The 14,932-nt window shown below is 45.3% G+C and overlaps 1 protein-coding gene across 1 annotated transcript; it reads right to left on the bottom strand.

Annotated features, from left to right (window-relative positions):
- Positions 1 to 683: 683 nt before the first annotated feature.
- Positions 684 to 14,196, bottom strand: PPEF2 (protein phosphatase with EF-hand domain 2). The gene is given in 17 exon segments (XM_030947101.1): positions 684 to 1,216; positions 1,447 to 1,534; positions 2,079 to 2,242; positions 3,155 to 3,261; positions 3,783 to 3,925; positions 4,549 to 4,629; positions 4,631 to 4,735; positions 5,476 to 5,796; positions 6,478 to 6,627; positions 6,713 to 6,792; positions 6,795 to 6,999; positions 7,401 to 7,447; positions 8,288 to 8,402; positions 9,435 to 9,610; positions 10,088 to 10,145; positions 10,687 to 10,814; positions 13,940 to 14,196. Coding segments are annotated over 17 exon segments (2,211 nt in total). The 5' UTR covers positions 14,001 to 14,196; the 3' UTR covers positions 684 to 1,034.
- Positions 14,197 to 14,932: the final 736 nt, after the last annotated feature.

Genomic DNA, 14,932 nt, shown 5'->3' with positions numbered 1-14,932 from the left:
CCTATTGTGCATTTGAGAGTGTTTGTGGAAGCATGATTCCATTACAACTGAAAAAGCATATGTGGAACTCTAGATAAGGGGGAACAGGATTAGTTTCCTTTTGGACGCATAGTTCCAGTTAATAAACTGTCTGCACTGGGCAATGAGCTCTGTAAGAAATTGAGTGAGGCTAGAATTCTCTTTTGGTGGTTGGGGTAGCAGTCTTAAGTCTTCTGCCATGAGGCCCCTGCTAGACTGTGCTGCTTGTATTTGAGAACCACATTGTTTCTTGTTTTGCCAACTCTTTACATTCCACCCCACTTCACAAGCTGGAGTCCTACTGTGCTTTGAAAATAACAAACCTGCAGCATAGGCTCCCTCCAGGGAGCTACTTGATCTACTGCCCTGGGCTTTGAAAATGAAATTATCTCAATAGATTTTTTAAACAAGTCCCCCTGCTAGAGACAGTGTTGCACATTTGAGGTATTTTTCCAACGTTCTGCTCTACTATGTGTACTTAGTAGTTCCAAACTTCCAGAGCAAGCTTACCACAGCAGAGGAACACCAGCAGGGAAGCAGGTGTCATCACTGGAACAGCACTGCTGCTCACAGAGTTAACTAGAGGAGAAATAAACAGCCAAGCAACAGCAGTCTGGAAAAAAATGGTTTATTAAAAGGAAAGCTGCAATCAAACAGGTGCTACCTCATTAAAACGCTACCTACAAGTAATACATTGCCTTCCACTTTACTGCTCTTCAATACACCTGTAACATTCTCTCACATTGACAAGAGAAGCTAAGTTGCATCTTCCCTTTGAGCAGAAAACTATTTAAAACACAGCTTCTTTTAAAAGCCGTCTGAATTGAAGTACAATTCATCTATTTCACCTGTTAGCCTCCCCAGATGGGTCACAGCTGTCATCTACAGTGATGTCTGTTTTGAGCACCTGCCTCCCCTTTCCCCGCTTGCCATCTGCAGGCACACTCTAGGTTAGGTGGGACAGTCCTGGCTTTGTAGAAATCAAGGCATGGGATGTGGCAGGTCTGGGCAGGTTCTCACGATGGGCCCTGTCTGACCAGGCGGAAGGCTTCCAGGAACTCGTTGAAGTCAATGTTCCCATCCTTGTTGAAGTCAATGCTGCGAACCAAGTCGTTAATGCCATCATCCGTGAGTTCAATGTTCATGTGGGAGCTGAACAGCTTCCAGGTTTGCTGGAATTCCTCAAAGGAGATGAGACCTGCAGAGGAGCATTTTACATACTGCAGCTAGATCTCCTAATGTGAAGAACACCGACTAAAACATAGCTCAAAGTAGCAGAGGCATAATACAAATGGACATTGCAGAAGTGTGGGAAGGAGCAGGACCACCCAAGCCTAAGTAAAAACACCTCTGTACATACTAAAGCAAACTCCAAAGCAGAAGGGATCACAGAAGACAGTGATTAACAGCCCCTGCACCCCTGCTTACCTGAATGGTCTCTGTCTATGATCCTGAATATGGTCTCTAAGTTGGATCTGTTTCGATAAATGACTTCCAGCAAGCTGGACTGGATGTGCTGAAAGACATGATCACAGTTTTTATCCTGACAACACCTCTTCTGTCTCTGAGTTGTTACTGCAGATGTCTCCACAAGCAAGAATATTTTTTGCTCTCAAGAACTTGCCAGCAGTGCCTTATCAACCAGGTGTGTGATGACTTGACTCTCTGTGCAGCTGCAGAACAGACACTCAGCAACTTGTCCCTTCCCATCGGTGCTCTTCTGGGCTAACAATGACCCAGGCTGCATTTTATAACCACTGCAGAGCTGCATTTGCTGGGTGTAATTAAGAAACTGCTACTTGGAGAGTGAGTTTTCCTACTCACCAGCCTACATCCAAACTACCCCTAAATTTTGATTTCACATCCGTCATCTCTGTAAAAATGGGCTGGGTGCCTCAGGACTATTTGAGCTCAGGCAAAACTATCTATCAACTTCAGTGTGATTTCAGGTTATGCAGGAAGCATCCACTGTCCTTTTGTATTACAATTGATTTGTATGTGCCGGGGATGTGGTGAGAGCTGCTCACATCATGCTTTGATGGAAGGGGCTGAGTGCTTACCTCTTGGCTCCTCTGCTCCATGGCCAGGTCATCCAGCCAGGATTTGTACTCCAGCATGCCATCCTCGGCGCTGCGCACCAGCTGCGGCCTCAGCATTCGCCAGGGCAGTCCCAGCCGCAGCACTGACTCCACTGCTGTCGCCCAGTTGCTCAGAGCGATCTTTCCTGTACACAAAAGGGAGACACCTCTGATACACAGGTAGCGGAAAGCATGTGAAGGCAAAGCCTAAAACAGTGACACACAGTCTAGGTGCTGCTGACAGCACAGCATTATTTCGCAGTGCAGGCACACATACACTTCCTACCCAAGCCTCACCAAGGTTTTCATCATTGCAACATATCAAGGCTTATGAGGCTGCAAACATCTGAACAAAAGCAGGACACTAACTTTGGGTGTTTCATTAGAAATTTGCAGCCCACTGCCCATTTCAGCAGCAGCTGTAACAACCGAGCTGGATTCCTATGAACAGTTTTACTGCCAGGGAAGAAAGCAAGAAAGCAGTTCTCTCCATGAGCAGTTCTGGCAGCCACCATATCCCTTTTCTCCCCTGCCCACCAGTGGACAGTTCTCAGCACCATCTCTTGGTCACTGCATCAACACAGCACTCCTGTCTGCCACAGAGGTCAGAACTCTCAGCTCCTTCCTTAAGGCTCTGACAAAGACAACTGCCATTGAAGACATCCCTTGCTTTCCTCTTCCCAGTGATTTTAGACTTGAGGGATGAAAGGACTCTAGAGACCACCCAGCCCTTCTCAACTGACACAACAGACATGTTCCAGGTCATCTTTCCTCGGGCTTCAGCTGCAAGGGGTTCTTCTAGGACCAGCCTCAATTACTGCACCTCAGGCTAATGATGTCCCGCTTTTTCAGCATCCCCACTTTATGGTGTCACTCCAAGGCATCCACAGAGACTGAGTAACAGCAAATGACCTCTGGCAAGGTCTGGTACAGCCTCCCCATGACAACTGGTGACACCTGTCAGTGAGCAGTCTCCCAGCCAGCCACAAACTCAACGTAGTCCCTTCAGTCCTATCCAACCAGGCAATGAATCCACACGTCCCTCAGCTCTGGGTTACCTGTATTGTCCCTGTCATAGGACTTGAAGGCACTGATGAGGGCTGAGGTGTGAGCAAAGAGCTTTTCCCGCAAGGCTCGAAAGGCTGACTCCTCTACTCTGCTGATTCTGGAGGATGCAGAACAGAGAGAAGCACTTGAAAGACTTGCCCTGAATCACAAGAAAAACTGCACCTTCCCTCCCAGTGCTCTACCTGGCTTGTCCATGGATTGCCCACATAACTGCTCTGCACAGCTACAGCTGCATCTCAGTGCTTGTGACAAGGCACTGCATGCCCAGGGCACAGTTCCCTGCCGCTGATGCCATGAGTCCCTGCATTCATTTGTGAAGTAACAACTCAAAAGAAAACTTCAGCAAAGGTCAAAAGTTAAAACTTGACATGGAAAAGAGAAGCTGAAAAAAATCAGCAAGATTTAGAAAAATCCGCTTGGAATTTTGTTGATAATCCCTTCTCAACCCTTGAGCTTTCCTCAGTAACTTCAAGTACAAAGCTTAATCCTTCCTGTAGAGCTATTCTTTAGAAAAATCAAAACGTGAAAGTTCATCTCCAGAGTCAAACTTTCTAAAAGCTCACAAATTTTCCCTTTGGGAATTTTGACTTGGCAAATAGAGCAACTAGAAAGCCTTGCCTTTGGGTCATAGTGAGCAAATGGGCTGTCTTGTTTGCTTGGTACTGAACAAAGTGGGGGATGAGGTCTGGTCCCAGCTTCACATAGGCTCCCCTGTTGCTGCCAATCTCATAGTAGTTTGAGGCTGAAAAGATGGTCAGCACCTAATCCCAAAAAAAAGGGCATTTGCAATCAGTATATTCATCCTGTAATATTGATATACATGTAAACAATACACCCAATCCCCTCCAGAGTCCGCAGACTGTTAAAGCATCCATGTTATATGGAAAAGAGGGAGAGCCAGGTGGCAGTTGGCCTGGAAGCCATGCAGATTTGAGTGCCTTGTGGGTGGCACTGGTCACATGTGGATCTGGCCACATGTTGGGCTTCTGCAATTTTCCTGTGCTCTCTCCCAGCAATTCTGCTCTCCAGAATCTGAGTACGCTGATGAAGCCACTGATCTGACTGCATCTTCTGAAAACAGAACTTGGCTGCAGCAGCTCAGTAGCACCCTTTTGTAGCTCATCTGCAAGAGCAGCTGCACTAAGTGGGGGCCATGGCACAAGTGGGTTCAGATATTTTCTCAAGCACCACACACAAGGACGCAGTTTGCCTGTGCATCCATGTCCCCACACTTCAGTTAACTCCCAATAAGCCTGTTCAAGGATTTTGCATGTGCTTAAAGCCCCAGTGGAAGAAATGCAGAACTGAGACAGCCACCCCCACCCAGAAACCCCACCCTGGCAGGATGGAAACCCAAGTGCACTTCACACCACCCCCAGCTGACCTTGCGGCTGTGACAGAACTCATAGCCCTCCTGCTTGCACTCGTGAGAGCGGATCAGGAATTGCAAGCTGTACTTCTCAAGGAACCTTCTCTGTCACATCAGGCCCGAAGTAGCAGCCACCACCTCGCACCTTATTTTCTCTGCAGCCCTCTTGAGGCATGGGGTCGCTCCAGAGGATGTCTAAAACCTGAAAGGATTGGCAAAGTTCACTAAGAAAATACAGCTCAGTCTCGGAATCCCTCCCTACACTGCTGCTATAACCAGAGTGCAAGGGAACAAACATTTTTCCTGCATTCCAGTTGAAGACTGTCACAGACCTGGGCCACCCCAAAACTGGCAGTATTGTTGGCCATGAGCTACAGGCACATCCAAAGTGTCTGGGGAAAGAGGGATGTGCATTAGTCAGGCCTGATACAAGCTTTGCCTCTGCTAGCATTAAGATGTCCAAGAGCCTTGCCTGTCTTTCTCCATCCCAAAACACAAGTCCCAGGGCAAGAACAACCAGCAGATCCTGAGATCCAGATTAGTAGGCTTAGTATCAAATGCCTTTGTTCTCTAGCCAGGTCCTTCCATAGCCTCCAGAAATACAAGTGCTAACTCAGTAACCACTGTGTGGATTAAGGCCTAATCCCTTTAACCCTGACTTCAGTATACAGTGCTACAGTGAAAAGGTGTGCAGCACTGGAAGGTCACATGTAATGTCAACCAACTAACAGAGGTTTCAGAGTGCACAGAAGAGACTCCCAGGCTGGAAAAACAAGGAAAGGAAGTCCCCAGCTGCTCCTCCCAGGAGGTAACAAAGGTACCAATGAAACGTCCCCAGGGCCTCACAGAGCAGCCCTTCCTGGCCACCTACCACTGAATGACCATCTGCTGCAGGAGGCACCCAGAGCACATCCAGCTCAGGACCCTGCTAAGACTCCTCACCTGCTTCCACTCCTCCTGGCGAGTCCAGCACGGCTCATCCGCATCCTTCAAGGACACCATGCTGGAATAGGTGAGCTCCTCCGGCTCTGACTCGCTGATGTCCACCAGCCGGCGGCACGTGTCAATTTGCTCCTGCACCGTCTGCCGGAGCCACCTGGAGAACTCCAGCCTGTTGGCTGTGCTGGGAGCCTGGGCTGACTGGGGCTGCAGAGATAACCTGGGAGCTGCATCAGTGCCTGATTCGCTCTCCCCATTTATGGCCTGGATTTGTGGTTTTCCACTCGATTCCTTCCTTTTCTTCAGCCTTAACACAGAAACAAACTGAAAGATATGAGAGAAATGGAGCTGATAACACAGCATGAAACCCAGACCTCCAGCTCTGTCTTCCACTGGCAGACTTCAAGTGATCCAAGCCTCCAAGCCTCACTCTCTTCTTTCCATCAACTGCTCCTTGACTATGGGGAACTATTAGTGCCATCCTCTTAGACAAGCCATCCTGGGTTTGCAGCTGGGTCTCACACCCATCACACCTCACTCTTCCTCATTGATTTCCTGCATACAGATTTCATCTGCAATGGGAACTATGCAGCAGAGCAAAGGAAGCATGAATGACTAATGCAAGAGTTGTGATTTTATTTGGAGAAGGAAAGGGGTATTTCCTAACTGAACGAGTGAGGCAGAGGCAAGTTAAATGATTTATTAAACTCCTTCTGGAAATCTAGGGGGTAAAAACATGTTAAGGAACTGTGGGACAATGTCTCATCATCACTGCATTTTTACTTCAGCACCAGCACATATTCCAGAAACCAACAGTGCTCCATCACTTCACAGCTCCTGCACACACACTAACAAACCAAAGTCTATACCTAAACACAACCTTGTCTAGGAAGACCATCTGCTAGATTTGTCTTGTCAACAGCTAAGCTGGCATGTAGAAATTAGCTTCTCACCACAAATCAGCAACACTGTTGTCTCTTGCAATAACTGGGAAATAAAACCTACTCTGTTCCTTTGAATTTTCTCAAGCATGTCCAAGTCAGTGGTGTCAGAGATGCCCCCGTGAATAATGAGGACTTTCTGATCAATCAGGGTGGCCAGGGGCAGCCAGCAGAAGACATTCTGAAACATCCTTAAGATTTTCTTCCCATGCACCTGAGAGAAAGAAAAAAGAGATAAAGCATCCAGTTTTCTAAAAGGCATATCTCACATGGTAAAGAAGACACAAACATAGGCCTACCTTGTATTTCTGCATCACTTCCTTGGTGAAACCATAGCTAAAGGAACAGGAGAAAGGAAGCTCAGTGGGATTTTGCACAAGGCCCTCGACATGGCGCTCAGCCCTGCACAGAAGCCGTACCGTAAGTTCACCATGTGGTCCTCGTGGTTCCCGCGGTTGAGATGAACCTCCTTGGGATAGATCAGGAGGAAGGTAAAGAGGATAACAAGGATCTCAAGGGACTGCTTGCCTCTGTCTACAAAGTCCCCATTGAACACATAGGACTTGGAAGGGGAAGGAAGGCCATTCTGTAAAAGCAAGGAACAGGTGGATGTCACCAGAGAGGCCTCTCCAAGGTGTCCATATGCCCTCCCCCCAGCTACAGCCTCTCACTCCTGTCCTAGGTTACAACAGACCCTTGCTCATCTTTATACTGTGGGCCCCAGCAGTGAAACTGGCAGACACAAAGAGTTGTCATTGGTATCAGCACTAGAAAAACACCCATTGGTACTAATAAAATGGACATGAATATCAGATTTTCTAGTCAGCAAGGGAATAAGCTACTGATTTGTGAAGCCATTTAAAGCCAATCCAATTGACTTGGAGAATTGCACATGAATGGCCCAATTTTGCAAACACTTCTCAACATGACCCATGGGATACCCATTGCAATGCCTGGACATCCTCCCTCTCCAAATTTGGTGCCTACCTTGTAAAAGATGAGGAACAGGTCATCCAGCTGGCCGTGTAAGTCTCCTGACAGGCACAAAGAGATGAGTCACAATATGTTTACCTTGGACTTTAAAAAAACACCAATACCTAACTTGCTATGAACTAGGTCCTTTATAAATTAATCAGCACAGAAATACTTTGGGAAGTGCAAGCGTAGAGGAAAAGAACACGATTTAAGGCCTGAACTGAAGTCTCAGAAGGACAGGAAAAAAAAACCTACACCATCTGCTGAAGCCTGATTTAGAAGCTTTGGTCATTTATCCCTTGTGATGACACATCCTGGCACAAGATTGTCATTATGTGGGAGAAAGCTTAGCATTCAAAATTGCAATCTAATTGTCATTTAACATAATATTGGAGAGAGAGGTTTGTTTTCCAGAGGCTGACTGCATGCAAAAGTCTGTACTATGTGTTTTTCAGAAATATCTCAACATTTTAACATTAGAGTAGGAAAAAAATAAAAAGCTTTGTCTCAAATTTACTTATATGATGCAAAGATGCATTGACATTCTGGATCTGCATGCACGTGCTGGTGCTCACCCAGAAAGGCTCCAGGATTTTGTTTTTAAATAATCCCAGACCACAGAACAGGTCAGACCACTACCAAGTTTTGTGACCAGTCCTCAGCTGGATGTGATTTCTGTGGTTTAATAAAACAACTCTGAGTTTGGGGTGAGACAAAAAAAGACCACCTGGGTATTTCAGACAGACCCAGCTGCCTCTCAAGGCACCACACACTTTGCTTATAGAGAGCATTGTGTTCCACATTCAGTACAGAGGGGAGCATGGTGCTCTCACTATCACTCTCTCTCTGCCCCATCCTCCCATAGGAGCATTCCACCCCGGAAGCTGCAAGGGACCCACCACACACGGTGATCTCCTCGCTGTAGCAGGTGGAGACATGGCTGATGTTTGGCAACTGCTTGAGGTGCTTCCTGGTCTCATGCAGGAGGTTTAAGACATAGCGAGCATGGAGCTGCTACTAGGAGAAAGTAAAGGGATTAAAGCAGGAAATCAGTGGCCTCTGAGCAGCACCACTGTGGCTGTAAAGACTCCACCAGGATAGCCTGGATGGTAGAAATTCTCCCTGGTATGGCAGTCTGTACTGACCTATGGGCTTACAAACAGGATGAGGGGAATAGTGGGAAACAGCAGGATGGCGGACACTTGCACAAGGCAGCCCAGCCTCAGCACTGAGAGGGCTGGCAAAGCAACCCTAAAGCCCCAGCACCTTGTGGACAAGGCTATACCCACTAGGGCACACCACCTCTGGAGCAGCAGAAATTCCAGTCCAATATCACAGGTAAGAAAGTTGCTCCTCTAGATCTTTCTTAGCTTTTCAACATTGAACCAGTCTGTGAGTTTTCACGTGTCCTGCAGTGATAGATATGCTCAAAGCCAGGGCATAGGCATTTAATACAGCAGGGACATGAGACACCTTTGGGTTAGAAGTTCTCTTTGGAGAAGCGATGTTTTGGCCTATTTTGCAGCTCAGCATATCAGCTGAGGGATGGCAGCAGAACACTGCAATTGTATGAAGGCTTGTCTTGTTAGTTCTGGAGTGGTACTCAACTTCCTTATCAAAAAACTCACAATTTACATTTTAAACCAGAGTCCAAGTTGCATAGCACAAAACGTTGTAATTGGCTGTTTTCCTCTGGGCCATCCTATACCTATTTACAAATTGAGAAATTTGAACAAAAAATTATGAAAAGTCTCAACATGAACTGTTGCTGATTTTTCCCTCTAAAAATGAAATTCCAATGAACCAATGTTAATATTGGTACAGCCCTACATAAAGTGTCCAGTTTTGTCAGGAGTATATTTTCAGGAAGAACGTTTCTATGGCATTAGAAAATACCATATAGTTTCCAACCCCATTTTGTTTAACAGCCAGCCAGCTTGTTATACTCCAGTCAACTGAGCTTGGTAAGAAAGTTAAGACCAAATTATCTATCCTACACCCCTGTTCAGACTATGGGAGAGCATGGTACCTTTTTGAGATCATTACCTGTTTCTGTTGGAAAGCTTCCAGCAAGGCCGTGGCATGGTCAGGGAGGAGTGGGAAAGAGAGATGGGGTCCAGTGTAGGAGTCGGGCACCTCTATGGTTTCATAGTCACAGTATTTTTCCAGCTCTGCCTCTTTGTAACTTTCCCCACTTATGAACATGCGACTGATAAAATCCCCTGGGCAGCAGATTAGTGGGGTTGATTTAAAAAATTAAAAAAAAAAGAGACAAAAAAGTAGTTAATTGGCTCCAGGTACCATCCTAGTAATTTGTTACAGAAGAGCTGTTTAGTTAGGCTGGCACTCAGGAGCAATTGCAGCCAGGGATCCAGGGTACTGCTTGGCACTGCTACAAAACTTGCAGTGGGGGAAAGGCTGCAGACACAGATGTCCATGTGCAGTGTGTACTATTCTGTCATTCCATGACAACATACTGAACCTTTATGCCTCCTTCCAGCTCCTAAGAGCAGGAATTGCCCCACATCCTTTACACACCTCAATCTCCAGACAATTCACTCTCTAATCCTGATGCTGTCAGTCTTGGGACTTGGCCACATGCGCCATCCAGAAGATTGCCCAGCACTGGGCAATGAATTATACAGGGTGCAGCCTTCAGAGCTGCTGGTGCCACATCTACAAAGAGCACACAAACTTACTCTCTTTGCTGCTGCTTGGTGTGAACTGGTCCATGAGGTAACTGAAGAAGTTGTGAAGCTGCAGGAAGAGGGAGAGCCCATCATTCACCCCAGAATGAAATTGAACAGAGTAGCAACCTATCATAATCATCTTTCTGGAAGTTTTACCTCTGCCCTCCTCATGCTGTCTGGTACATACAACAACTCTCATTGTACCAATTTAAGTTTTGACTTTCTAGAGATGAAGTCAAAACAGTGGCTTTACCTTCAAGCCACAGGCAGAAGTATGCTATGAGCCCTTCCTCTCCCTGCAAAGCAGCCATGTAAGAGAATTTTAATCAAAGTTAAAACATAGCAAACCAAATAGACTTGCCTGTTGTGTTCAGACTCCAGAAAAGCTCTGTTAAATGGCTCTTGGGGCTTGCTCTTGAGGTTCATTACTTTGTTTTATGCAACACAAGCAGCCAGGGAATTAGCAGGTTAAAAAGGGGTAGGAAACCCAGTCCCTGGCCCACTAAAGCACTTAGAGGGTGACCAGCCAGCACCCAAAAAGGCAGAGTCTGGCACAGAAACCACATTGCTATGTGTTTTCCTACCTGCTCTTTTCCTCAGCAGCATACCTTGATCTGATCCTGCTCACAGGAATACTCAATGGATTGAAAGATTCTCCAGGTGCAGCGGCGGCGCATTTCCAGCCGAGCCACGTGGCGCCGATACCACTGCTGGATCAAGACAGCTGCCTTGAAAGCTGGGGGACAAGAACAGAACCAAGCTGCTGAGCAGCACTGCCTGCATCTGAGGCACCTGCAGCAGCTCCTTCCCCACCCCTGAACATGGAAGAGAACCTTTCCTTTTCAGGAAAAAGTTACCAGGAATTGTATTCTTGTGCCTAAGGGCAAAAAATCTCTTTTTGCCTTCTTTCTTGCATGAGGTTGACCTGACCCTGTCTGCCCAGAGACCTCCGAAGCACTTCCAACCATTGCTGCTGGTTCCTTCAGCACCAGTGTTAACAACAAATTACTAAGGCCTCTAAGCCCTAGCATGTTCTTCCATATTATTAGACAATATCCTCCCTTTCTACCTACCTTCATCATTTTTAGGTCCCTCTTACCATCCCTAGGTGCTGGGTCTTCAGGAAACCAGAAATTTAACTGAGGCCATGCAAAGAGTTGGGGGAAGACTGGATACCAAGTTTCCTTCTAGAGCCTTAAAAATATGGGGATTTTCTATCTCTCTTTATGCCAAATAAATACCTCAGCTTTTGCAGTTGTGGAAAAGCTTTAGAAGGACTCTACAGTAGCATAAATATCAACATACCATTACCTTACAATAAAATAAAGACAAAACTACACCCACATTGAGAAAGAGGTGGCAGAACTTTGGCCATTAATGGCACAGAATGAACGTGATGCCAAAATTTCCAGGTACCTGTTTGAGGTTCAAGCTACAACCAGTGCTTGACACCAATGCTTCCCACCAAATTATGGCTATCTGCCCTTTGATCTTTTAAACACAGCCTCTGTATTCTCCCAATTCCAGTGTGTTCCCTTCAAAATTATTTCAGATGGGGTGAGTGCATATTTCAAGTGAAGTACATTGGTGTACTTTCACATTTTGTTTTTCAAGTTCTGCCACAAAATTTTACCTCTAGAATCTCTCATCCTCCTTAGCTATCCTTGATCCCACTTGGACCAGCTCTGCTTCTTGGCATCTCTCTTTGGATTACACTGCATCCCTTCCTGTTCCTTTCTGGGGCCCCACCTGTGAGCCCTACACTTAAAACATCTTCTAACACCGCTTCTCTGTCATCTTTAGCTGAGGGGGGAAGGGATGACTGCTGTATCCACAAGCTGGCTTCAAAATCCAAGGGAAACAACAGAAGTAGGGAACTAGGCCTGCTGCAGAAAGTGTATTCCCCTGCCACATCACCAAAGCAGGGAGAGCAATGGGAGGTGTGTGGGAAGATCTTCATTAAAAAGAGGAAAATCCTCACCCCCTACCCAGAGGCTTCTATACTGAGAGATCATATTAATTCAGTCAGCTTGCATTAATTGCACAACAAATGGCCCTCCAAGTACTTCAGCAGGAGACAGCAACCCTTGCCTAATGAAGGATCTCAATGGATTATACATTGAAAATAATAATCCTTTTAAATCATTATTCTCTTTCAGCACTGGGAATTGCAGAGCGCAAAAAAGGAAGATATGCAGCTGCTCTTCAGCAGGGGTATGAGAGAACCTGAAGTTGTGGGCAAGAAGGTAAGATTTGGCAAGCCTTAACTCAGGAATAACTTCTGTATTCTTTGCCTTCTCTCTTGCTGAGAAAATGCTTACTGATCTGCTTGGCTGTGAAAAAATTCCTTGTGATAACTCCACACATACCAATGAAAACCAAAACCTTAGAAACAGTAAAAACTTAAACCAATCAGAGACATGTTATCAAGTGCACAGTTAGCATGAATACCACTATCAACAGCATTTAAGCCCCAGATAGGCAAGGCACTGGTTTTTACTCTGCTTTTATGGAGACTGACTGTGCAATTGAAAAAGCCAGGTATTCTAATTTAGCAGTTTATCTGGGTGAGTTATATCTGGTAGTGTTTGTATCATTTTGGGAAAAAAATTCAACAGAGAAGAAAGAGAAAGATTTATCCACATTTTATGATGATCTAAACTATGTATCATATAAGCTGCTGAAAGCATAGCAAAGTGGCAGCACTTAAATCAGACTCCAAGGCAGGGCCAGTTGAACAGCTCTGCTCCAACATTGTCCTTTGAAAACAGCTTTCAGATCTTGGACAGGGATGACATCTGGCACACTGCATTTGGGCACCAAGTCCTAAGCAGCTGCCCTACTGCAAGTGGTCAAATCTGAGGCGTGTTTAGAGCCAAAGGCTACAAACTCAGAGAGTTTACTGCTGTGGGAAACTGTTCCTGAGCTATCAGATGTAATACAAGGTCTCAAATAAGTAACTAGTGTTGTGTTACACTTGCTCATCTTAAAATAACCCTGAATTTGTTAGGAAGCTCCATGGACCTCTGGTGCTATGGGTGACAGGTAAGTCTAACTTAAATAAAAAGTTTTTCAATAGCGGATAGTAGCAAACAAAAGTGTGAGTCACAACCTTATCCCCACTTCCAATCCTTATTTTCTTCTCCAAAGACTTGCAAACAGTTTGCCCCATCCTGCTGTTCTGCCAGTGCTCATGATTGCATGATTCAAACAAGGAAAAGACTATTTACTTTTTAGCTCTACCTTATATCTAAGGTCTTCCTCATCAACTCCCTTTGCTTTGCAGCAGACACAGGCACACACCCACAAAATTAATACCATTACAGAGGGCTTCAAAAAATAAATCACCACAACTTTGAGAGCCACAGACATCTGGATTATTAACAGAGATTAAGAGCACTGTGCTGATGTAATTAGACAAAATGCACACATTTTGCTTGACAGCTTTACGTAGTCACACCATCTCACCTGCTTTGTAACTAGATTTATTTTGGCTGCACTAGCAAGAGCCTTGGAAAATAATCCAGGAGAAGCAGCAGGGGACATCTGTCTCACTGTCAGCAGACAAAACACCTGCATTACCCAGCAAGTGTTTCATTCAGCAGGTGTTGGTGCTAACTGTAGCTTTCTTCTCTAGTTAGGCTTGGGTGGATTTTAACCCACTCCTTGTCTAAATAGTTATTTCCTCAATCCTGTTGTCTTCTGCCTGACACCTAAGAATCCTTGTCACAGGATACTCAAAGACAGAGCCTCACTTCAATGCTATGAAGAACACTCAGAGAAGAAACACATTCAATGCAACCTCCTAACAGCACATGCAGGAGAAAACAGGATAAGATTGCTTTTCTAAGAATCACTCACCATTTTCAGACTTCTGCAGGGAGTACTTGTACTGGACATTTACAGAACTACCAGATCCCATGTTGTCCAACCAATGCTCCAACGTTGCAGAATGGCCCAGTGTCACCAAAACCACAAAAGAGATGCAGGGAAGACCATTTGGTCAGAATCAAAACAGCTGCAGCATGTCCCACAGTGCCAAGAATCTACAATTAAATATATTAACACTTAATATCAATGATCAGAAGGCCTCTCTTATGCCCAAGTACATTTTACACTACCAGGTCTCTGCAGCTACTCCCAGACATTCAGATGAGGATTTCTGTCTCACTGCTTCATATTGCAAGTGGGCTTTATAAACAGGAATCAGTTCAGCACCTTTAGCTACCTGCATAAAAATAGGTATTGTGATTGTTTGGCAAACATATAAAAAGCTTTTCAACAATGATCAAGAACTACTAAAAAGTCATTAAGAAGTGGTATTTGCAGACAAATATTCATATAGTGCCCTGTAAAGGATAGCTCATTATGAGGGATGAACACAAACCTGATATTTAATCTAACCACAGCTAGCAGGAAGCTAAGTCTAAAATAGCAATTAGCTATCAGAATAAAGTAACCAGCTTTGTAAAACACTGCTTGCTTTCATTCTCATGCATCTGCTTTAGTGTGGGAGTGTCTTATGCTATCAATTGCCAGTATAAAATGACAGACATCCAGACTTTAGTAAGCTCACTGCTGTGGAAGCTCTGGTCAGGGTAAACAGATCCTAATGGAGGACTAGGTCAAACTCTGAAGTCTCACTTTGAAGGTAACCAGAATGTCATTCACAGACATTTTCCCTCTGGAAAATAGTCACTGCCAAAGCAGCCCCAGGCTCTATCACTGAAGAATTCAACAGATTTTTATTTTCCCCTGAAATTCAGGGAAGACAAAGCTGAGAAATGGAGGGAAAGAAATAAAAACTTGTAGAAATGTTAAGGCTGGTGCTGGCAGGAGAACATAGCTCAAAGT

Source organism: Camarhynchus parvulus, chromosome 4, assembly GCF_901933205.1.
Source record: "Camarhynchus parvulus chromosome 4, STF_HiC, whole genome shotgun sequence".
NCBI classification, from domain to species: Eukaryota; Metazoa; Chordata; class Aves; order Passeriformes; family Thraupidae; genus Camarhynchus; species Camarhynchus parvulus.
Note: the sequence above shows the minus strand (reverse complement) of the source record. Positions and strands in the feature narration are given on the sequence as shown.